At 37.7% G+C, this 24727-nt stretch overlaps 1 protein-coding gene across 1 annotated transcript in view; it reads left to right on the top strand.

The window, feature by feature from the left end:
* Positions 1-24727, top strand: part of POU2F1 (POU class 2 homeobox 1) — a 105556-nt gene that overhangs the window by 72258 nt on the left and 8571 nt on the right. Inside the window, exons 5-10 of the mRNA XM_035540454.2 lie at positions 778-897; positions 2586-2765; positions 8407-8533; positions 16717-16811; positions 19152-19325; positions 23034-23175. Coding sequence (XP_035396347.2) covers positions 778-897; positions 2586-2765; positions 8407-8533; positions 16717-16811; positions 19152-19325; positions 23034-23175 — 838 coding nt within the window. The remainder of the gene's footprint in view (positions 1-777; positions 898-2585; positions 2766-8406; positions 8534-16716; positions 16812-19151; positions 19326-23033; positions 23176-24727) is intronic.

Here is a 24727-nt window from a genome sequence, read left to right on the forward strand (position 1 = left end):
ATTAATCAGAGCCTTTATGTTAATTAGCCTGCTCTGCAGTCCCCAAAACAGGTGGTGGAAAATATGCAAATCTATGCTGAATTTTAATGTTCTGCATAACCAGTTTTAATTGTCATAAAACTCTCTCCCCCTCTTCATGCACTTGCATTTCCTCCCTCATGTCTTCGCAATTTCTTCTGTTTTAAAAAAAAAAAAAACACAAAAAAACCACAACAAACCTTTCAAAAATAAAGCAGCATTCAATTAAATGCTAAACCTTGATTATTTAGAAGCACTGTATGTACTGTGCATTCTGCTGTAAGTGGATAAACCTGCGAGGATTTCTCAAACGAGTTCTCTATAAGCCAAACAATATGATGACTTAGAGGTGCAGGATGCAAATACAGAAAATGGAAACACAATCTCCTTTCCCATGTTCCATTGTTGAGGATTTTAGGCAATGAATAATTTTAACAACCTTTTCTTTCTTTACGGTGCCAAGGTAGTGTCAGCTTCAGTTGCATTGCATAAAATGAAATGAGATCTGAAAATAATGTCAGAGTCACAGAAGACCTGAGAATCTTTTTGTTTTGTTCAAACTGCATTACCTACAGACATATTTGAGCAATCATAGCTGAGATGGTGGGCACATAGAGCCATTGCTTAAACCCACTCTTAAAATAAAGCCAAGGGCTTTTTGTATGCAGATGAAAGATTTTTATTGTGCAGTGTTGAGATAGCAGTGTTATACATTAACATCTGTTTTACACTATAAAGAGTTGTATTTTTTCTTCCTAGTCTAAATCTAATGAAGAATCTGGGGACTCTCAGCAGCCAAGCCAGCCTTCCCAGCAGCCTTCAGTGCAGGCGGCCATACCCCAAACCCAGCTCATGCTGGCCGGAGGACAGATCACCGGGGTAAGATTTACCCACGAGTACTGTAGTAAAGCCTCCTGTCCGGCAAACGACGGCACAGTTGCTGTCCCCGTAGAACTGTCAGTGAAGGTTACTGCCATTTCCTTTAACACAGGAAGAAGCTGGAGTGAAACAGGGACTATAAAATATTTTCCTGTTAAAGAAACCACACTTAAGTCATCTTTTTTTGTTGCAAACTGTTTACATCTCCAAAAATAAAATTCTGCAATAAAACCGATGTGTGCAAATCAGGAAGTCACTGATGTCTTGAAGAGGATTTTTACTTTATTGCAAGATTAAAATGAGGCATGGAAGCATGAGACTAAATCATACTGGATACCTGAGTTAGGATAATGAACAGAAATGATGGAACTGCTGTCACTAATTTTCTCTTCTCGTATAAATTTCTTTTTAAGTAATTTATGATGGTCTGTGCCTTAAGCTTATTCAATCCTTTTATTTCAACCTACCAATTTTGAGTTTTTAATTGCAAGGTTTTTGGAGGAATTATAGGATAGCTGTTTAATTGGTGCTTCCAAATAGTTATAAATGCTTTCAGTGAGTTTAAATACATCAACAACAAAAAACAGTAAGTTTTGTGAATAGGCTGGTTTGGTTAGAGAGCTTGCTTCCATGTAATCAGCTTTGCAGCTTTAAGAGTTTACATGTTAATAAGGAATTTAGGGCAGTTCTAGCAACATACTTATAATTTGAAGTGTTAAGTTAGGTCATCTCTACAGCTGAATGAAATATCTTAATTTCATGTTCAATTGTTAAATCTTCTAGTAAGCTAGATTGCAAGCAACATCCTATGTAGTTTCTGCTTAATTATATTTGAAAGTTTTAAAAGTGAGACTGTTGTAATAGAGTATGTGGGGTTTAATAACTTCAAGACTTTTTGAGAATGAGAAAAATGTTGGTTTTGTTCTATGAATGTCTGCAGTAGTGGAACATAGGACTCCAGGACTAGGCAGATATGGATTGTTGCGAATATGGGCATCAAGATTCATTTACATGTAAAGGAGAGACTGCTGCCACCTGTTTCACAGAGATAATGCGTGTTTGGGAAACGAAAGGGATGTAAAGTTGCCAACTCTATTCTATTTAATAACAATGAAAAAAAAGGCGGATGGGGAGACTTGGAGAGAAACAAATGGATCTCATGTTCTTTACTTATATCTTAGGGCATAATGGAAATGATGGAATATGGCAGGGATTCATGATAATGTGAAGCAGCTGGGGTGTTATCAGCTTGTTCAGTAGCCATAGCCAGCATTCCTGCCTCTCATTCATCTGGCTAATCACTTGCTGTTCTGCTGGGTGTAAATTTCCTTTCAAGTCCTGGCATTACCGATTCTTTTCTTTTGCTTGCTACTTAATTACGTTTTTCCTGAACCTCTTGGTAGAGTTATGGAGAAAACTTAGAAGTAAATTTAGGTTCAGTGGGTTCCACTAAGTGCCAATGTTTCCGTTGTGCGGTTTGGTTTATGTCAGTTCTGTGGTAGGTTGATTCATACAGCATGTTTGAGTAGCCAGCTGTCCTTATTGAAGGCCAAAGTCATTGGGTAGTTAATGGCTGAACTGTAGTAATAGTTCTAAGAATGTCTGGTTAATATAACTAGTAATGGGCTAGTTAATGTAGCTAAAGTGGCTGTTCCCGATATTAATGGCTGTTTTCTAATTATTTATAGCTCACGTTGACGCCAGCCCAGCAACAGTTATTGCTACAACAGGCGCAGGCACAGTTGCTGGCAGCTGCAGTGCAGCATTCAGCCAGTCAGCAGCACAGCGCTGCTGGTGCCACCATCTCGGCCTCTGCTGCAACGCCGATGACGCAGATCCCTCTATCTCAGCCAATACAGATTGCACAGGTGAGCCTTGAGGCTTGAGAGGGTGGAAAATGAAGGAGTTTGACAAATTGCATCATTGAAGTAATATTTTTATTCCTTATTCAATGAGTTTCCAGAATCCTTGAGGGTACTCTTAGTCTTTCCTTGCTCATCCTTATCTGTGAGGTTGATAGCTATAGCTGAGAATGTAAACCAGTTGCTTAGCAGTTCCACTGGACTTCTGAATTAGTTCCAGAATCTGAGCAGATGCAGTATTTTCAGTATTTCGCTCCTTGTAGTTAGCTTGAAGGGGAGAAAAATGGATAGAGAAAGAGGCCCATAGAAATGCCACTTGTTGAGACTTAGATATGGGAAGAAATATCCACATACCATGAAAGATACTTCTCAGGTCCAAACGATAAAAAGGCAGCTTGACTCGACAGATGTGCGTGCTAACTTGGCTTGGTGCTTAATGCTCAGAGTTCAGTGACAAAGAATATTAGCATTCCTGTTTGTCTAGAGAAAATCTTGCCAGAATGAGTTGTCAGAATTTGTCCAGTTTTATGGCCTGCTGCTAAAGACCTGTTAATTCTTACCTCTGAAGAACTGCTTGCCAAGGAAATTCTACTTACTAGGAGCAGCAAAGATACTCCTGAATCTTCCAGTATTGGCTTAATTTAGTGTTGAGAATGAGGCACCACTGACTCAACAATAAGCATGAGTACTGTTGAAACTGCTTAGACTTCTGGACAAGAGTAACCAAATGTAGAGGACAGGTATCATGAGTACTATTTACAGGTGATTGTGTTGCTAATGTTGGGGTCCATTTCTCCATAGAGTAAAGTTCTTGGTATGTAATGTTTCAGTATGATTAGTCTAGCTGTACAAAGTACGTTGGGTATGTAATCTCCAAGGTGACTGCTTCTTACCATGAGCGGCTTTTAAAGGCTTTCTAATGCTTTCTATTCAGACTGTTTTCACTTACATTCAATTGAGGTGAAGTGTCTAAGAAGTGAAGATGAGGACTGATTAAGAATGGAAATGTCACAGCTGTTTGTGAAGCCTGTTGTGGAGCTTGGTTCTGTTACTGTCTTTTTTTTTACTTTTTAGCTGAAACCAAGCTCTGTGGTGTTGGTCTAAAAGTTCTGACCTCTGACAGTCCCTGCAGAGGCCACTGTCATACCATACCAGAAGCCCAAATTCAAAGGCCAGTACTGACCTTGCCTGCTGAGACTCTTGGTGCACTGTCACACTTGACTCACGTGACCAAATGTGACTGCTTTTAGCAAAAGATCCCAATTCACTGTCACGATCTGGAGATGACTCCAGGATATAACATTTAAGGAAACTGAGTTACCAAGACCATCTCTTAATTTTGTTAAGCCTTCGTATATAGCCATAAGACAGACATTATTTCAACAAAAGGATAGAAAATGTCTATGTCAAGGAAGTTGATGGTTAGTTTCTTGCATCTCTCTGTGCATCTGTTCTCATCTGCTATTATGCATCCTTTTGACCTAAATGTAAGTGATCCATAGTCGTGTGCCTCTTATCCTCTGGGTGTACAACTTAAGGATAGTGAGGTCTGCTTTACTGAAAAGCTGAGTGTTAAAATTTCGTATTAAATCTGTACCTTGAGCTTTCTGGCTTTACCTTTACCTGGCCAACATGGTCGATGCTTTCGGTGTCACTTTTGTTCATGTGTGAGATGTTGCTATCCTGTTCTTCCTCTTCAGTGGGAGGTTATGAGAATGTGTGCACTTACGATGACTTATTTAGCACTGGGTTTTTCTCTAGAACTTGCAAAGTCTTCTGAGAAGGCTTTGTGTAGAGTTGAAATGTTTAAGCGTATGCCATCAAACAGGAGCTTCTGAAGTGAACATTGTCTATTTTGTGCGCTTGAATGAGGCTCTATGGAAAAATAGCATGTGATCATGTAGTTGCCACTATATAATGTGTATTTGTAGTGCAAGTGGAACAAATTAACATTTCATTTGTTTTCTTGGGCTCCTGATTTCTTAAATTTATGGTTTAACAATCTCTTTTAGGATAGGCTATTCTGGTATATAAGTGTAGATTGGTTGATTTGTTTTAGCTTCCTCTTACAATAAAAGTGCAGGGCATAACTTTTGCAGCTGTTGGACATAGTTTGTGTTATGTTATGGAAAACTTCTACTGTATAAGTTTGTAGTTGGATATCAGTATGTTTTTTGACCTGTCTCAACACGGTTTTATGAGCAGTGCTCCGCATTGTGTTGCTATTGTAAACACATAGCTGATTATACAAATAGCTGAGTGTTTATTTTATTTGATGATTTTTGAATAATTGATTAACTGGCAGGTCTCTGCAGCAGGGGGATTACCATATTTATTTTAATTAACTAATTGCACAAGCATGACTTTAATGTGCACTGCAGTTAACGTAAGGTATCTGCTGCAGAAATCTGGTAAGATGTTAGTGCTGCTGCTGGGCTGATGCTAAATCATCACTAAACAGTTGTACCAAATTTTGGAGTTCTTTGTAAACTTGTTTTCAGATCACTTGTTTTCAGATCCATCGTCAGTGTTTATATGGTGTAAACCTCAAAGTGGCAGAGATACTGAAATTTAGCGAAGATCTAACTTGAAATAATGGCATCAAATTTTGAACTTTAGCTTGAATAAAAAAGTCCTCATATCAAGATATTCCACTTCTCTTGGTGGATTATTTTGCTGAGATAGGAACTGGATTGCTTTGATCTTGCTAACTTCTTGGGAAGCACCAGAAGACATTTCCACGAAAGTCTGTCCATCTCTTTCTACATACTTGCAATAGTATTATACAGTTTACAGTTCAGAAAACAACAGCCTAGGAAAACCATGTCAGGAGTTGTTTGCATGGTTGCTATCGGGGGATTTATTGTAGTGCAACAATTAATGAAATAATAAAACTTTCCCAAGGTAGAAATAAAGTTGGATTTCAAATGAATCTGAGGCACCAGTAGGGCTATTTGAGCTATTAGCCTTGGAGGTATCACTTCCATTCTACATTACATAATTATATTTCTGTATTTAAACAAGACTCAGCCAAGATACCATTTACTGAGACAGATGCAGAGAATATGATTGCTTATACCATTTATCCTGAGGCCTTGATTTAAAAACAGCTTTCTCATATTAAAGTATAAGAGTCTGATGATAAGAGCTGCAATGTTTTAGCTGAGTACTGTGTTATGAATATTTTGGTCTTAAACAAAAAGCTCTCCTTCTCTTTGATCTTAGAAATACACTACTCTATACCCTGTCCTGTTATTTGTACTCCTTCTTGTACATAACTCTTCTGTGGTGGTTTTTCAAATCATGTGAGATCTACTGGGTCATCTGCGGACTTTACGTTTGTTTTCTTTAGTGTTGGGAAGCCCTCAACCTATATATTTCTGTCCATACTCTTTTCTTCAAAACTTTCTTCCTAACTCTGCCTTTTGGGTTTATACTTTTATTTTTTCTTATCCACCTGTATTTTCATCCTTCAGCCTCTCTTCATTTGTCTCTTTCCACACAAGTTTCTCTGCCTTAGTCACCTTGCCTTACTCTCTTTTTTTTCTTCCTCTACATCTAGTACACACATCCAATTCAGTGTGAGAGGCCCTCTGTGCTGGAGGGTCTGCTTAGTTTGCAAAGATAACCAGTAGAGTATTGAATATCAATGAATAAATGAGTGGAGGTCTGTGTCACACTGGGCTCAAGAAGTAGGAGGAGGCTTTTTTAGTAGCAGTTCTGTCCAATATAACTCTGACGTGAAGCCAGAAGAAACATAGAATGTTCCTGGGGAAAAAAAAATGGAGCAAGTCTGCTTTTTTTTTTTTTTTAATGAAAGAAATTGACCTTGATTTCATAGGAATGGTTGCAGTACTTCTCAATTTTTCTGAAAGCAAACTTAAAAAACACTCTCTTGTGCTGGGGGCACTTTTAAATTATTTTACCATTTTCTTGTAAAATAGAAGTTTCCATTTCTTAAAGGGCATTGTTTGGTCAATGCCATCTGGTGTCTGTCTACGGTATTATTACACTGCATGCTTTTGACTTAATGTGACGAAGTTGCCTCAGTGATTGATGGCCAGTGTCTTTATAATGCAGGTTAAGTAGTCATTTTCTTGTAATGCGTGTTTGTGGTCTCATAAATCAAGGGACTTTTCAACCCCTTAGTCTTCCTTTCCACCCACTGATGCTCCTGTCCCCCTTTCCCAGAAAAAGATAGTTGCAGCTTTTAAGTCTTAGTTTAACATCTTTAAAATACCGTAAGGGCATGGGTGGGTAGATGTATTCTGCAAATGGTTGTACTTAATGTTGGTTAAGTAAAAAGTTATCCTTGTCAGTATGTCTTGACTTTTCATCACCATCTCTGTTGCTGGCAGTTGATGGCCTGTCACATCCGATGGCAGAGCTGCTTGTGTGAGAGCTCACTAACTTGTGTCAGTCAAAATGTATGGGGGGTTAGTTTATAAGCCTTAAGAAGCAGGTCTTCATTAGTCTGGCTCACTTTAATTGAAGTACATTAGGAGGTATGTTGACGTGAGCAGCTCCATTCAACAAACAGATACTCAGGTATCCGAGTGACTTATTTGAAAGAAAGTTTTGGGAAGTGCTTTGTTGAATTGGAGCTTGTAAGAATGGAAGATATTTCTGACTTTGGTCACCAGCTTGGCAGGGAGCAGCTATTTTGAAATAGCTGCTTCTGGGGAAGACTGAAAGATTCTGCATATGTGTATGGATAACTCCCATATTGACTGTTCAGCTGGCTGTTTTTACGCTGTGCTTTAATTTTCTTCAGTTATCGTCCTTTCTGGAAAAGATAACAGGGCTAGTTTTAAGGGATTTTCTTAAAAAGTACTTTCGTTTTCATTCTCCAGCTAAACAGCAAGTTGAACTGTGATGATTCAGTTTCTCAGAGATTAGCGTTTACATCAAGACCAATCATTTAATTATAGAAAATTAACAGTTCTGAATGGTTTAAATACATAAAAGCAGGGTTCTACAATAGTGCAATGTTTGGGGTTATTCCTTTTGACCGTAGCTGTAGCCGTGTCTACTAAGCTTATTGTAATTTCATTCAAAATTAATCAAATACAATTGTATACTATTTGAGTTAGCTGCTTCCCAAATTTTGACCTGAACAACCAGAGTGCATACTAAGAATCTGTAATTTTTTGCTTTCCTGTTGCTAATTAAAATGGTAATTGCAGATTGTTGTTATAAACAAAAATAGCTCCTAGCTAATGTGATTGATTTGCCAACAATGAATGTTGTAGCAGAGTTGCATCTGCAAAAAACAAGTCTGAGAAATGCAAGTGCTGACAGTATTTGTATGCTAAAGTATTTGAAAACTTACACACTTTGAGGGGGGGAACTGATTATTATTTTTTAAAAGCAGAACAGCGTTAGAAAGGCTTTGATGGGTTATTTAGTAAACATTTTTTTTAAGGACAGTGAAATTCATATTGTAAGTCTAAAAGATATTTAGTAGCAGAACTGCTGTGTTTGACATCCACTTTTTATCTCTGAATGGTATAATGTAACTGGTTGGGAAATGTAGTTAAATTGGGATTCATGGATGACTTAAATGTCTAACACACAGCTCTCTTCCCCCCTCCCCCCCTTTTTTCCCTTTTCTTTTTTTTTTCCCCCCCTCTCCTGTTTCCTTAAGGATTTGCAGCACTTGCAGCAGCTTCAGCAGCAGAATCTCAACCTGCAACAGTTTGTGTTGGTGCATCCAACAACCAACTTGCAGCCAGCACAGTTCATCATCTCACAAACACCGCAGGGGCAGCAGGGTAAGTGCTCCTTGCCAGAAGAAAAAAACAAACAAACAAAAAAACCCATAGCTTCTTGGAGGAAAAGCTGAAACTGAGGAGGTTTATATGCCTTCATTAGCTGTTGATATTCCCTTGGAGAAATAACAGTATTGCAATTAGGAGACTCTTTAACAGGTTGGCCCTTTCTTGGTGTTAGACCTCAGCCTCATCAAAGTTTGTGTATCTGACTTCTCTACAAGGATCAATCCAGAGATTATGTCATGGGAACATTAGTTAGCAGGGACTCTTGGGAAATAATGCGGCATGTGAATTTCTGGGCCAGGGTCTAGAGAAGGAAGCTTACTAGGAAGACTGCTTTCCAGAACTCAGTCATAATCCTAGGAGGTAGATGCCTGGAGAGAGTCTGGGCTTTCTGGATTAGATCCATGCTAAAAGGGTTACAGAATTCTCAGACTGGAAAAAGGTTACAAAATCTAGCATTTTTGTGGGAGACTAAAAAAGTCCTTAAGCCTAAAGAGAGTATAGGTAATGTTGTCATAAACTGAAATAATTACCTTGGGGAAAACAGCTAGAATGCTTGATTTCATATAACAGCACTTGTAAAGAATATTTTGGCAATAGACTGGGTATGGCTTGCAAGTTAAACGCAAATTGAGTGGTAGGTAGTAGTGCTAGACCAGTTAAGATGCTGTATAGGAGCGTCACTCAAAGAACTAATGCATTCAAGTTTAAATACATCACAGTACTGGTTACACCATTTCTTGATACCCTCAGACAACTGTATTTGGCCATGGCTGATATACTCCACTGGATTCTATCAGCATTGGCCTTTTTTTTCCTGTCTCTTCTACATGAATTCCACTTAGTTGTTCAGGTCTAGTAATCCAAAGGTTCTTGTTCAGAAGGCATATCCTGTTATGGCTGAAGAGTCTTCCAGAGCTTGGCTGTCCTGTAAAGCAGCTCTTTGCACCTCATTTTCTTCTATTCCTTTCAATTTTGTTCCATGCATCATTTCTTCTTACACACTATGACTTGGATAGAACTGGCTTTCCATTGTGCTGAAGCTCTCTTACCATCTGAATGCTCTAACATTTGAATAAAGGGCTAGTCAAAATTAACCTTCTTTTAACAGTATTTGATTTAGGAGAGCTTTTATACCAACATTGGTAGAGAATGACTAAAAGACTGAGGCATTTAGTGATGTACTAGTTTCTTAAAATGAAGCAGAACGTAAAAGCTTTACTTTTTTTTTTTTTAGAAGACATGAAACTTCACCAAAGTTGTTCAAGGATATTCAGGATTGTTCAAACTTTAAAATACTTTTTTAAGCTAACAGCAGGCAAAAAAAAAAAAGCATTGTTTTGAAAAACTCAATAATCAGCATTCATGTCTGCCTACAGTTCTCAGGGAATTTCTCCTGGGTTTTCTAAATATCTGTAATATCTGTATTTCTAAAAAGTCTCTGAAGATGCTTCACAAAGAAGGAAACTAACAGAAGAGTATTATATTCATCTCTCAAAATGAGTTGTTTGCATTGTAGAAAGGAAGGAGGACTTTTTGTTTTAAGTCTTCTGAAATAGAATAACTACCAGAAGAGGCTTTTATAGTATATTTTCCAGGGGCCTGCTCTGAAAATGATTTCTTGACTACAGTTAAGACCTGCATATTGCTGTCTTCAGTGACACAGTATGTATGGAAACACCATGTTTTACTGGTAATGTGCAGCCTGGGCAACTGAATAGCTCAAAAATGTAGGAAAATTTATATTCTGTATTCTGACCATCAGCCACTAGTAATGACAACCTTCCAAACTGGAATGCTAGAATGGATCTAATTTTCTTCATGAGCACTCAGTGGTAAAGTAACATGTATGTCATAATAGTCCTTATCTTACTTTCTGGGTATGGCTTTCTGCAGTATTTCATGGTTATTGTTAGAAGATCTCAAACAGCATGTTATCATTTATGAGAAAGATTGAGAAAGTGTGTATTTTTTGTCTCTGCTGTTGAGCTGACTTTTCCTTGTTCTTGTCCTATTGCTGCATTAGTCAACTTCATAAAATAAATAATCTGAAGAAACTAGCATAAAAGTTTCTTTAAAAAAAAAGACATTCAGTTTTTTTGGATGCCTTATTGGTATTGCATACAGCTTTATATATATGCACCCATTTAGTAATTAAATAAAAATTCAGATTTATTCATCAATTATCTATTCTGGAAGAAATCTGTTGCTTTACATACCATACTACATATTTTGTCATGTCATGTATGTGAGACATTATTTTTGATACAAGAGAACAGTATTGAAGGAAATGAGTAAAGAATAGTATCCCTAAGCAACATCACAGAAGCCATGCAAACATTTGGTAGAGAAACTTCTTTTACTTGAAAAGATGTTGGGGGCCGAGCAACATGATCATCAGCAGCCTTATAGATTCTTAGAAGGGAATCTTGAATCCCATGGCTTAACCCCTTAAGATCCCACTTCTGCAAAATTCTAGGAAATCCAATACTAAAAATATTAGTTTATTCTGCATTCTTCAACGCACAGATCACGGCAGCAGATGTGAATTTTTCCCCATAAATCCACTGCCACATGTCCAATTCCATTTCCACGATTTCTACTTATTCAGTGTTATGTTTAAAAAAAAAAAAAGGAAAAATGTTTTTTTTTGTAACTTTTAATAGGTAATGTCATACGTGAAGGAATTGTTTCAAGCCTCAGCAGATAAGCAGAAGATTACATGGAAATAGAAATTTGGAACAATTTCTTATTTAGAGCAATTATGTCCTTGCCTATAGCAGGGGGATTGGAATTACACGATCTTTAAGGTCCCTTCAAATTCAAACCATTATATGCTTATTGTTAAAGTTGCATGCAAGAAGGTAGCATGTTGTGCTCTCCTTATACCTCTTGTATCTGTTTTGTGAAGTGATACGTATGTCTCTAGAATTATCAGTTCAACATCATTTACTGTAATTGTACTTGCTTTTTAAAAATATGCTCAGATGACCATTCACCTTTCTATGTGGAAGATATTGCCAATAAAAATTATATTGATAAAAATCTGAATGGGGGGGGGAATGGTGCTGCATTTCATTTAAATTCATCTTGCAAACAGAAGTTAAGATGTGAGAAAAGACTGCATTGTTGTCAAGGAGTGAGAACTGGTTTAGAAACAACTTAAGATACTTATAAGGAAAGTATTTATAAAAGCAAATAAGGAAGATAAGCTCATGTTTAGCTTTAACCATTAAATCTGGTCCTACCTCTTCAAGTTATCGCTGTTTATTATTAAAGGTGTTGTATGATTTCCATTTTTTATTGTAAAAATACCTGACATGATGACAGCAAGCCCAATCCAGCCCTGCTCTTAGATACTTTGTAGTTGTACTACAGATTAAAAAAAAAAGTTGCTTCTTTCTTCTCAGATGCATCAGATTTGTAACACAAATGTTGGTCTCATTTGTGACTGTGCACCTGTACCGCCCTTCCAGGATTCATCATTATTTTGTTGATAATATACTATGTGAACCAGGTGTAAGGGCTTTGGTGCCATCAGAACACAGATGAGGATGCCCTGTTCTTCATTCTCAAGAGAATCTTAATGACAGTGTATTTGGTGACACAACTACATTTTATTCAACTACTGACCCAAATTTGTGCCCCAGATGAGGGAAAATCTTAAAGGTGGGATGAGAAAGAACTTGGACAAAGTAATTTAAAGAATGACTTCCACCTGGGCAGCAAGTACTCATTACCAAGTTACGAATTTAATTGTTAATGTTTACTGCACACTCTGAAATCAAGTCTTTGGTTCTAACCATCCAAGTGGCATCAATAGGTAAAAATGTTGATTTGTCATTTGTAGTAGTGTGGCAGCACCTTTGCATGGATCACTGAAGTGATAGTCTTCAAAACTGCACAGCATATTTGCATCATGTTCTTGAACTGATGTTAAAGGGTGCCTGGATACTGCAAAAGGGGCAGCAGTTTAATATCTCAGTGCAACACATTTGTAGGAATCCATAAATCAGTACTTTCTCTACGGTGTTCACTCCCAGTATGATTTCAGTTCTGAGTCCCCACTTTGGAAGAACTGGGTTAGATGAAACAAGGTACACCCAAGTGCCCTGGAGATTTTTGCATCAACAGCTATCAACAAAGTTGATCAAATGACACTATGTAAAGTGTAGTGTGATACCCTTCCTTCTTCCCTTTCTCTTTTTTTCAGTTAATCAAATTAAGACATTGTAGTGGTTTAGCTTTGTATGCCCACTTCCAGGATATGTTAGTGAGAAGATGAACATATTTGGCGGAGAAAAAGCAGTCAGGTTTTTCTTCAATTAAAAATTTCCCTCTTTTAGGGAGATCAGTTAGAGATGAATTATGTATTGTGTGTTTGGGCCAACTTTTAAAAAATGGCACTTGAATGTTAGTTTTATCTGTGGTTTCATTTTTGACAGTAACAGCTGAAGCCCAGGTCAGTCCTTAGGGACTGTTGGCTGGCAGGAGGATTTTTTTGGCTTTGGGTCATTATTCACACTGTTTGTAGATATTAAAGGAAAAAGCCTGTGTGATGGTAGATGGATTTATTTTAACTATTTTAAACAAAAGTAGATACCTCTAAAACATGATACTTCTATTACATAAATCTTTATGTCCATATGGCCATTCTTTTGGAGCTTCACACAGCTGTTTTATTTGCTATTTTTACTGCAGTAATACTACTGGGCTCTTGCTATTTCTGACCCTCTGCTTTGGGCTCTACCTCTGTAAAGTTAAGTATGCAAGTACGGTTGTTCTTACAGATTCAAAAAAAAAATCATGTAGGTTGGAAGGGACCTGTAGAGGTCATGTAGTGTTGGTTACACCCCATGTAGTTACAGTAGGGTAGTCAGTGGCATGTGTAGTTGAGATTTGAACATCTTCAAGGCTAGAGATTCTGCAACCTCTTCAGGTACCTGCCTCAATAAGAAAAAACATAACCGCCTAACAACAATAGCCCTCCTTCCTTGAAGAGGAAGATTTCTAGTTGAAGTTTTTCATGTTCTGGTTTGAATCTGTAGCTGCTTACTACTTGCGTGCACCCTCAAGAAGACTCCGTTTCTATCCTTGAGGACAGCAATAGCTGAACAATCCAGCACTCGTACCCATTCTTACCCATTCCTTGTATGGATGTTCCAGCCTGTTAGCCATCCTAGTGGGCCCGGAATGTGTGTAATCATGGATGCCATTGTGTCTTGTACTGGGAAGCCCAAGGCTCAACACAATGCTCTAGCTGTGATCTCACAAGTGCCAAGTGGAGGGGCAGAATCACAGCCCTTAACCTGCTGGTTGTGCTCTTACTAATACAGCCCAGGAGGTGGTTAGCCTCCTTCAGCGTAAGGGCACAGTGATGAGTTATGTTCGTTGTGTTTTCCCCCAGCATCACCTGGTCATTTTTTGCAAAACTGCTTTTTAGGCTAACAGTACCCGGCCTGTATTGCTGTACAGGGTAATTCCAGCTCATAACCAGGACTTTGCATTTTCTTTCATTGACCTTCACGAGGTACCATTTGTCCAGTCAGTCTAGACCCTGGCTTCCAACATATTCTACTCTCCATTTTTTGGGTACTGTCCACAAAATAGCTGAGAATTTGTTCTGCCCCATCATTTTTGTAGTAAAGACATTAATCAGCATTGGCACCCGTATCAGTCCCTGAGGAAACGAAAGTCTGCAACGCAAATATCACAGCAGTTACCTAAAAGGCGCAGTTTTGAATTTAGACTATATTTAAAGGCAGTGCTATGTGCCCTGTATGTTGTCACTGAAGTTATCTTGGACCAAAGTGGGGATTGATAGTCTCTTCTCAGAGAAAACGAAGGTGGAGTTTAGGCTAATCTAAGTCATGTCTGAAAAAAAAAAGCTAAACTGCAGCTGCCCTCTCAGGGAAGCCAATAGGAGCCCAAAGTATATGCATGACATGCTTTGCCAAAACAGTTCAGCTGCTTTCCCAATTATTACTTCAGTCAGTTGGCGGTTCAGCTTCAACTAACTTGTTCTTTCTCCCGTTTCTACCTGAGAGACCTTGTATGGGTATTTCTTAAGTAGGATAAAATGATGTAAAAACTGAGTGTATGGAACAGGTTCAGAATATTTTATTCTGTCCTTCAGTGATAATTAATTCAGAATGTACAAGGGGGAAGAAAATGAGGAAAAGTGTAGTCATCTCATGCTCTTCAGCAGAAGTGTTGTTGCCAGAAAAATATCCTCTGGGATTTCTTTGAGGACAAAAAATCACAAAAGGACAATCCTAATTACTCTGATTACAGTCACAAGATGAGTCAGTAACTTGTGATCGATTGTGTTAGCAGGTGGATTACGGGTCAAATGTGGTCACTATCAGTTGCCTGTTTTTTGTTTCGTTGTTGGTCAGCTGCTCTATAGCATTGTTGTGATGGCTTGTCCCTTTCTGTTTCAAGTTAGTTAAAATTTACAGTCGCTAAATAAAGGTCAAAAACTCTTCATGTAGAGATGACCGTTCACTGATCAATAATTAGATTTGGGTAGCTGAGATCATCTTTCAAGTGAGCAGATATTTGCCTTGCAAAAAGTATTGTATAGCTACCAGTATGTAGTGATCTTGGAAATTCCTTGAAGTGATCTATTCCCACCCTGAGGCCTTTTGAAAACAGCTGAAACACGTTGATTACGTGACACAAAGAAAATGTATGTAGTTGTCTATGCTGCCATATTATGTTGCATAAGCAGCCAGCTTTATTCTGTAGGTCTTGAGCATTTTAACAGTAACACATTTTATCTAAAAACAAATATTCAACATTGTGTTGCCTTTTTTTATGATAAGATCAGAAGACAATTCTGTAGTTCAGTATCCCTCTTTGAAGTTACATTTTCTCCTTCCTACTCCGTGATAGTCCTAGCATTTGTCTCCTATGGCCTTAACCCCTCATAAAACATCCAGTTTTCCACTCGCTATTTATCAAGTCCTGAATTCCTGCGTCCCCTGTCTGTATTCTGGTAAGAGATAGCTGGTCGTGAGTGGTGCACATGATGTGCCAAAACAGGCCATGTTAAACTCAAATCGCACAGTTTTCCTTATGTGATACTTATTTGGTGTTCTGTCCTCTGAGTGGCCATAGCGTCCATCTGTTGTTGTCGTGTCACCCCTGTTTTTAGGAACTTGGTATATTGAAGATGCTCGCTAAACGTAGATTTAATTAGTCAGGCTCTAAAATTATTATAGGGGAAGTTGATAGACGTAGTCAGGAGTTACATACAGAGTACAGTATTATTCATAATAAAATTAAGGGAGTTGACTAACTGTAGGTCTATCTTTGTCACGATTCTTACCCTTTAAAATATATTTTAGTAATGCAGGAAAAAAAAACAGATAACTCCTGGTTAAATTATGTAGATTCAAGCATATACCTCAATTTTAGAGAGATTTCATAAACTGTGCAAATAGCAGACTGAAAGAGTTTATTTTTAGAGTGACAGCATATTGTGTATGTTGGTTGTATCAGTCTCACTTGTTCTTTAATGTTGTCATTTCATAATAGTGGGGGTTTTCATATATTAAGTGCAATGTTTATTCTATTTGTGCAATTCAAACAGTGTTCTGTATCTTGTTACTTTTGTAAAAGATTCCTTCTTTATTTCAGCCAGGAGGAGGTAATCTGGGCTTGTTTCGTCTTCTGACATTTGTTTTGCCAGAGAAATTTGCCTTCTTGTTAGGTGGTTGGCATGGGGTAGCATGGAGAGGGTGAAGAATGATTAAAGAGCCCAGTCCGTGTATTTGATTAATATTCAGTTGCTGAAGTCCTTTTTGCTCCCCGACTCTTGGTCAGCTTTGATTACGGAAAGAAATTCACCTGCAGCATCTGTAAGCTGAAAGGGGCAATAAATGATTCCTGCACACAGAACTGGGAGAACTTAGGTCATTACAGTTTCTACAGAGCAAAGTGGCACAGGCTACTTCATTTCACCTGTCTGTCACCATAAATGCTACAGGAAAATACAAGGGGATTTTGGACTGAAAAGTCCGGAGTCTGGAAGTATCTCTACAGGGATAAAAATAAAGGCTTCCTTCTCAAATTTCTTATAACTTTAATTATTTGGCAAGAGCCTTGTTTCACCTCATGTCATGTCCTAGTCATTGCTGTACAGACGAACCAAAACCACCCTTTCTTCTTTCCAGGTCTCCTGCAAGCGCAGAATCTCTTAACGCAACTACCTCAGCAAAGCCAAGCCAACCTCCTGCAGTCTCAGCCAAGCATCACCCTTGCCTCGCAGGTCAGGCTTATTTCTACAGTTCAGAAGTTGCTGTGGGGGGCCGTGAATTATTACAAGTGAGGGGACTCTTTGTATTGGTTACGGGAGTAAATGCTGCTATATTATAGCTGCAAATACAGCGATAACAGTGAGTTTGTCTTTCTGAATAGATTCAGTATAGAACTGAAGTATCAGTAACTTCAGTTTTACAAGTTTCTACTCTGATATGCTTTTTTTCCCTTACACTTAATGCTCTTAATTCTTATTTTTAGCTGAAATTTTTCATGGTTGATATTTTGAGTTACTGGAACTACAGCAGCATTTGATCTCTTGTAAGGTTTTCTTGAACAATATATAAATTTCTTAAATTCAGAGGAACAAAGTGTGGGCTACCCAAAAACCTCAAAAAGAAGATTACAGAGTGGTATCTTTTTATTATTTTTTCATTTTTAAAAAAAGATTGCAGTGGTAATCTGTTTCTATTCTACCCTAGTTGTTCTGCTATTATTGCCAAGTCATTGCCAATCTTATTAGTTACCTTCTCTGAAGGCAAAGGTATTGTCAGAAATGCATTAAAATATTCTGTTAGATATATGTTAAAATATTAAAGCTCTGATTAAGCTTTCAGACTGTAAGAAAAGCAATTTTAAGGTTGCACGTGCCTGCAAATTTAATTTTGCTTCACTCTGGATTTTACTATGCAGTTTAGTTACATGACTGCATGCTGTTTCTAAAATAGTGTGTAATATCATCCAGTATCTCCTTGCCAACCTGGTTACATGTAAGAAATTTTTAGTCTGTAATAAGACACCTGAGTCTGAGTCTTGGAAAACTATATTTTCTGTTATATCACCTATAGTATTTTTCATGTACCATGTGGAAAATGGAATTTGTCTCACCTCTGGAGTTCATACTTTGGTTAGCAGCATGATTCCCTGCTAAAGATTATGCTTGGATTTAAAAGAAGTATCAAAACCACAAAGAGAAAACAAACTATATAATGGGGATGAAGCCAATAAAGACACTGCAGTAATTATCCAGTATGTTTAATGTAAATTTAAAAACTCTAAAAACCCCTATAGTGTGACACACATATCTGCAATCCTGGAAAGATCATAAATGATCACATTATTTCTCAAGTAATGGAAGTATAGACGCTGACCTTCCTCTACCATCTGCTGTGCACTGCACAATACTGCTGTACTAAGTCAGGAGAAAAACAACATACAGAGCTACGTAAAGACTCTGCTATGTATGGGGAATTTCTTTTAGAACAGCCATTTCTGGATATTTGCAAGCTATTCTGGTGTTGCATAGACTTGAGGCTGTTCTTAATTGTGCTGAAGGAGCCTGTAGTTTCAGATCAGGGCATAATAAAAGCTATTCAACTGAACTGAATAGAATTTAACTAGAGTGAAAGATTTGTCTCTGCATTTCAGGTTATCTATTGCACATAAAAAGTAGAGTTATACTCAAAGCATATTTCCAGTGTTTCTGTTGCACGTAAAATATGCACTGTGCAATACCAGATCTTAATATATATTGTTCACCTGTGAATATTTTCCATCATGCTCAGTTTTTTTTTTTTTACAGATTCTTCTTATTGCTGCATAGCAAAATATTAGCAGTATGCTAATATTCAGGAATATTGAACCTTGTGCTGACTTCCTGGAAAATGAGCCTTTTATGCAGGGGAAAAAAAAAGATCTAAAAGGAATTATTTTCTCTAGGTTGCTTTTGTTTAATTTCTCATATCACCAGGGCATCTACCCTTATTGTTGCAAGTCTAAATGGAAGGGTTAGAGAGAGATCTGTTTTTTCTTACTGGAAGAGTTAAGTCAGTCCCAAGAGATGGCATTAGAGGAAACTTGCTATGTTTGCTGTCCCTGTAGGTGCTTGCTGTTCCAAGATTGAATAGGAGAGTTGAATCTTTGGGGCTGATGACAATCTGCCACCACACACAAGTAGTAAATTCAATTTAAAAATGATTAAAAGGGGATGAATGCCAAGCAGTCTATAAATGATAGAACTGTATGAAGTAGGAGTGTTCAGCCTTTCTTTGAGCAGCTTCTGTAGCAAGTGAAAGTTGTTGGTTATCTCCTGCACTGAACATCTCTTACTTTTCTTTAATTGGTTCTGACAGAGCCTTTAAAAGACTGTCATACTAATACAGTTTTCTGGATTGTGACTGCTTGTTCTTGAGAGGAATGTAAATAAATTGGAAGAACTTTCAGATTGTTGGAAATGCCAAATTCATTGATCTTTCTCATAGAAACCTTACGTACCTTTTCTAAATCTAATTTTTGCTGATTATTCTTTTAAGTCTGATTTTCATCTTTTCCTTGCTCTCTATCTTAATAGCCAGCAACCCCAACACGCACAATAGCAGCGACCCCCATTCAGCCACTTCCACAGAGCCAGTCAACACCAAAGCGAATTGACACTCCCAGCTTGGAGGAGCCCAGTGACCTTGAGGAGCTTGAGCAGTTTGCCAAGACTTTCAAACAAAGACGGATCAAACTTGGATTCACTCAGGTGAGACTGTGTACCTTAGTGCCTGCCAGTGTGGAATCTGAGGTCTCATCTTTCAAGTCTGGAGGGAGACTACAATTCCACCTTTTCCTAGGAGTACCTTCTTAAATAGGGTTATGCTCTGGCCTTTATGTAGGGGATTTCTAAGAACTAGCAGAAAAAGCCATACATCCATCTTACATCCCTGTTGGTTTTAAAGCATAGCTGTTTTCCCAGCAGGTCCATGCATTTACCAGCTCCAGATGTCATTGCATGTGCTCTATTCATTCTATAGGATTTAAAATGAATGGGACAAAGCACTTTAAAGCTGCCTTTAGAAGTACAAAGTTCCAGAAAATCATACAGCACAATTAACTGCTCTGTGTGTTTAAAAAGTATGTCACAACTGTGAATTTGCTTTGGATGTCAAAGGGTTTTATCTCTCAAGCGTATTTTGCTATTAAACATCAATGATTTCTGTATTTAATGCTTTTGCTAAGGTTCCTAAACAAAACCTGAAAGGGCTGTTACCTTTGAAGTTCACTGCTTACAGAGGTGAACTGGAGTTGCGGTTTGTTTTGTTTTATTTAAAAGCTCAGAAATACCAATAGAGATGAAGAAAACTAATTTGAACGTATTGAAAATGGTCGAATGAGGAGTACAATTAAAAGTACAATGTGCAGTTATGTGTTCTGTTATTCTGTTGAAGGGAAATGCTGCTTGTATACAAGAGTCCTTTCTTATTAATATAAAAATTAAATGTTCTCCTACAAAATAATCTGTCCAGGTAAACAATTCCTTTTGGCAGGAGCCTATGTGAAGCACAGGCTTGTTTTGCCAGAAGAAATACCAAACAAAAATCAAAGTAGGTATTTAAAAGCCTGAGCTCAGCAGTCAACCCAGTATATGTGATTTGTCCACCCCTGGAATAAGTAAACCTACCCTAGTCAAAAGTTTGTTCTGAAGTCAGATTTATTTTTCTGGTGAAGTTCTAAATGTTTGAAAAGTCAGGGTTCATAATCAAAGTTCCTGGCAGCATCTTAATTACAACTGAAGAACAGAATGTTGCTAGTAAAATTAGGTGTGTTTTGTTGGCATGTGTGCCTTCTTCCCTTCTTTCCTTCCGCTAGAGGGAGGTACAGAAATATAACAGTGATGGACACACATGAAAACCAGAATAAAGCAGAACAGAGTAGAGTAAAATATAAAAGCTTCCTTATAGCCTGATTGAGGAGGTTCATGTAGATCTTTAGTTATTATGTTTAATCTGCCCTACTGTGAGGTGATTTTAAAGCCTCAACTTGAGTTTTTAAGCTATGGGTTAACCCTTCCTTATTGACCCTGTTGTGAGTTTTCATGGTCAGGAAAAATGAACATAACTGCTCAGGCTTGCATTTTAGTATTTTTTTTTTGAGCTTAAAAAAGGTAAACCTAGAGAAAGTGATCAAACGGCATTCAATCATTCCTATCCTGCATTGAGTGTGTACCTATATAATTAGGCAACTCTAATAACTTCTATTTAATTGCATAGTTGGTTAATTAGAAATCCCTGTTTCTTTGGTTTCTTATATCTGGATAAATAGATTGCCTTTCAGAGGATAATACTTTTTATTTTCCAGTAGTACTGTAAGCTTTTTCAAACTCACCCCACCCCTGCCTTTCAAAGATTTAAGTTTGCATTGCAAACTAATCACTTAGTTTATCTGCACAGAGCAATATAAAAGGTTTTGAATTTGAGCAGTGTCTTTTCCTTCTGCCCCCAAAATTCTCCAGAGCAGATGTATTTAAATCCTTTTGTTTAGCTGTTTTTCCTTAAAAATGTCTCTTCTGTTTGACATACAGAGATACAATGAACACATTGCATCTTAGTGTTATTGCAGATATGTGACTGTTTGGTCAGGACAGATTGAAGCTATGTGAACGCACATTTTAGACAATGTAATTGTTGCTCTCTACAAGATACTGCCTCTGCTAGTCCATCCAAGCTTCCTAGCAGAGCAACATATACAAGAGCGATGTACCTTATAATCAGTTTTATTTCATTACCAGAGTGTCATTCAATCTGTTCAGTAGATCAGACATCTGTAAGGTACCTTCATCCTCTGTTCCACCCATCCTTTCAGTGGCCCATCTCAAAATATAAAATTATCATCCTAATACATAAATTGCTTTGCCTACAGCTGAAATGCTGCCACCTTTCGGCATTGAAAACTATTGACAAAGAAATGGTTAACTATTTATTTTAAATCAGATGGCAAATGTTAGTAAGAACAACATAAATACCAGAATTAAATTTGGTCAGGGGACTGGAGCAAATTTAATAAGTCTTTCCTGCCAGGATATAAATCAGCTTATCTCTAAAATGGTTTACATAGCCAGGTTTTCTTCTTCATAAACTCACTAGAGCATCCATGTTACTTACTTCTCTTGGAATGATTTATGAGGCTTGAAATGTGCAGAATCCTGGGATATGGGTGGAGGTACAAATGTGTTTCCACACGTTTCCTCTTCTGTTTGAAGGGCTTACAAGCCAATTGTTCTGGTCCCCTTCTAGGAAGGAATTTTTCTTTATGCAACCTGCACAATTTGCTAGGCTTAGCAAAGGTTTTCTTCCTTGCTTGGATGTGGCCACTCTGCATGCTGTTAGTATACTTGTGTCAAGCGGTGGTTGTGGATCTGACCTAAAGGAAAGAAAGCAAGCTTTATGCACCATACAACTAACTCAATTGCAATTAAGCTCCACTAACTACGCTCAAGCTCTTCAGTCTTTTCTTCTAGACTTTTCATTGCTTCTTGTGTTTAAAGATCTAAATTAATCTAATTTAGAACATATAGCAAAAAATTACTAAGTTTTCAAAAAGGGCAGGACCTTCATGCTTTAAAACAAAACCAGAGAACATTATGGTGTTTTTTAGTGGCCATGATCAAGAATGGATTTTTTTTTTAAAATGAGGCTATCCAAGTGTAAACTACGTAGAAGTGTATTAGCTATGAGCAGAATGTCTGAAAGCTAGCTAAAACTGAGTTTTGAAAAGAAATAACAGATGTAAAGATGTGATCATTTGTCTGTATAGCATAAAAGCTATTGTGGATAGCTTTTAGCAGATGGGTAATGGTAGTGAAGACTACAGTTAGTCAGTATTTGATATGGTTGAACTTCTTGTCTGCTTTGAAATGCATATCTGTGGGGAAAAGTTTGATTTGAACATCACAGAAGATACTAAAAGTTCAGATAAGAGTATTTTTGCATTTATTTAAATGTGATGTAAGTTTGTAGACAGACCTCATTCATCTCTTCAGGAGTGTTTTCCTACTAATTCAAGGACATGAATTCACGGCATTTCTTATTTGAACTTTTCTTCTTCAGTGTGAAATATGTAGATACGTAAATCTGTTCCCAAAGAGCATTTGGCCTTTAATTTTTTTAAAGAACTAAGAGAAAAATTACAAGTTAATATTCAGTGGAATGTTCTGCTTAGTGATAATGCTAAAAAGACAGAGCATGAGGGAATTTCTGCGAAGAGTTACATGGTTAAACTGCCTGTAGTTTGAAAATATGACATTTCTTTATCATTATTTGCTTTAGCATGAATCTTGTTAGTGCCGAGCAAGTTTCTATGAAACTGAATCCCACCCAACAGTGGAGTCACTAGGAACACAAGGGTGTGGCGGGATTCCTTGCTTTGGAAGTACCTGTGTTAGTGAATCCCTTTTTTCTCTTTCTTTGTCCAGGGTGATGTTGGGCTCGCTATGGGCAAACTCTATGGAAATGACTTCAGCCAAACTACCATCTCTCGCTTTGAAGCCTTGAACCTCAGCTTTAAGAACATGTGCAAGTTAAAGCCACTTCTGGAAAAGTGGCTCAATGATGCAGGTGAATGAGTCTGTGTATTTCTTCACCAGCCTACCAAAATCAGTAGGATTTTGAAAAACTGAAAAACTGCTTCGTTGGTGCCCTTACAGTTTTATGAAGCCACCAATCTTTGTAACTGTCCATGGGACAAACAAGGGTATAGGAATAAGTGTCCATATTTCCCTATTTATGTGCCCATATACATCTGAAAGAGTTCCACTGTGAACTTCTGGAACTGTGTTCTGCAGTCAGCTGAATAATTGCATGGGGTGAGGTATAATGTGTCATGGTTTTCCTCCTTCGTGTATGTTAATGCATATAACTTCTAATCCTCTTCTAGCTTTCTTTTTCAGATGTGTAATAGAGAGAGTTGCATGGTTTGTTGTTTCAGTAAGCAGAGCTTATTGCATTCATCTCCTCCCACGTCCCCTGTGTGCATTCTTTTCATCTCTCTCCAAGGGTCCTTATAAATGTTCTCTTTCTCCCCATAGGAAGAGTTCTTTATGGCTTAGGGTTTTTTTCCTTCCAGAATTATTTTTTTTCCTGGGAGAAAAGTTATTCATGATGACAGTGTTGTAGAGTTGGTTGGTTTGTTTTTTTTTGTTTGTTTGTTTGTTTTCTTTTGTGCCAGCAAAAGGAGCTTGGATGGTGGTGCTAGGTGTTAGGACAGAAAATGTTTAAGAGTGCTGTCAGCCGTTTCTTTCTTCGAAGTATACAACTGTACATAGTATAAAACTGCTGATGGATCTGCTAAACAGATGTCAGAGACAGTGTGTGCCCTCCTATTTGTATCAAAATGAAGAGGGCTTAATGCTGAATCTGACAGTATTCCCTGAAATTTTGAAATTAATTGGATGCAATGTTTAAAATTTGTCCTACATTGAAAGAAGGAAGTGTCATTTCTGTTGTGCTGACAGGCTATCCTTAGGTAATCTGGGATCTATGATAGAAGACAGAAAGATCTTTGCAGCAAATGCTCTAGTCCACAGGACAGTGGTCCCCAAACCTTCCAGCAACACTGAGCAAGTCCGGTGCTGCAACAAGTGTCATAATTTGCTTTTCCTTCTAACCTGAAGAAATACTTGGATTTGTAAAGTGAAGTTAAGGACTGTAAACAATGATGGGGTCCTTCACAGCCTGGAAGTTAGGAACCATTGTCTTTGGCTCTCATTCAGTTTCTTGAAAATCTTTGGAAGAAAGATTCAGGTGACCATAAAGGCCATTCATCTACTTTTAGGTAAAAGCAGGCAGCAGAAGCATACTAATGATGCTTTCCATTATGTTACATCAGAGTGTTGGAGAATTTACTGTTATAGAACTCAGCTTGTTCTGTGGGATTTTCACAAGGGAGAAGAGTTCCAGCAGATTTATGGGTGCTATTACTAAAAAAAAAAAAGTAATCTAGAAAATAATGTGGTGAATGTACTTGCCCATTTGAGCCTACCACAGTGGTCTAAGGGATTGTGAACTTTGGCATCTACTTATCATGCACAAACCACTGTGCAGAGAGGGGTCTGCAGTGTTATGCAGCCGTAATTAGTCATTTTGATTAAATTTCCTGTTGGAACCTGGC

Source organism: Cygnus atratus, chromosome 1 (assembly GCF_013377495.2).
Source record: "Cygnus atratus isolate AKBS03 ecotype Queensland, Australia chromosome 1, CAtr_DNAZoo_HiC_assembly, whole genome shotgun sequence".
NCBI classification, from domain to species: Eukaryota; Metazoa; Chordata; class Aves; order Anseriformes; family Anatidae; genus Cygnus; species Cygnus atratus.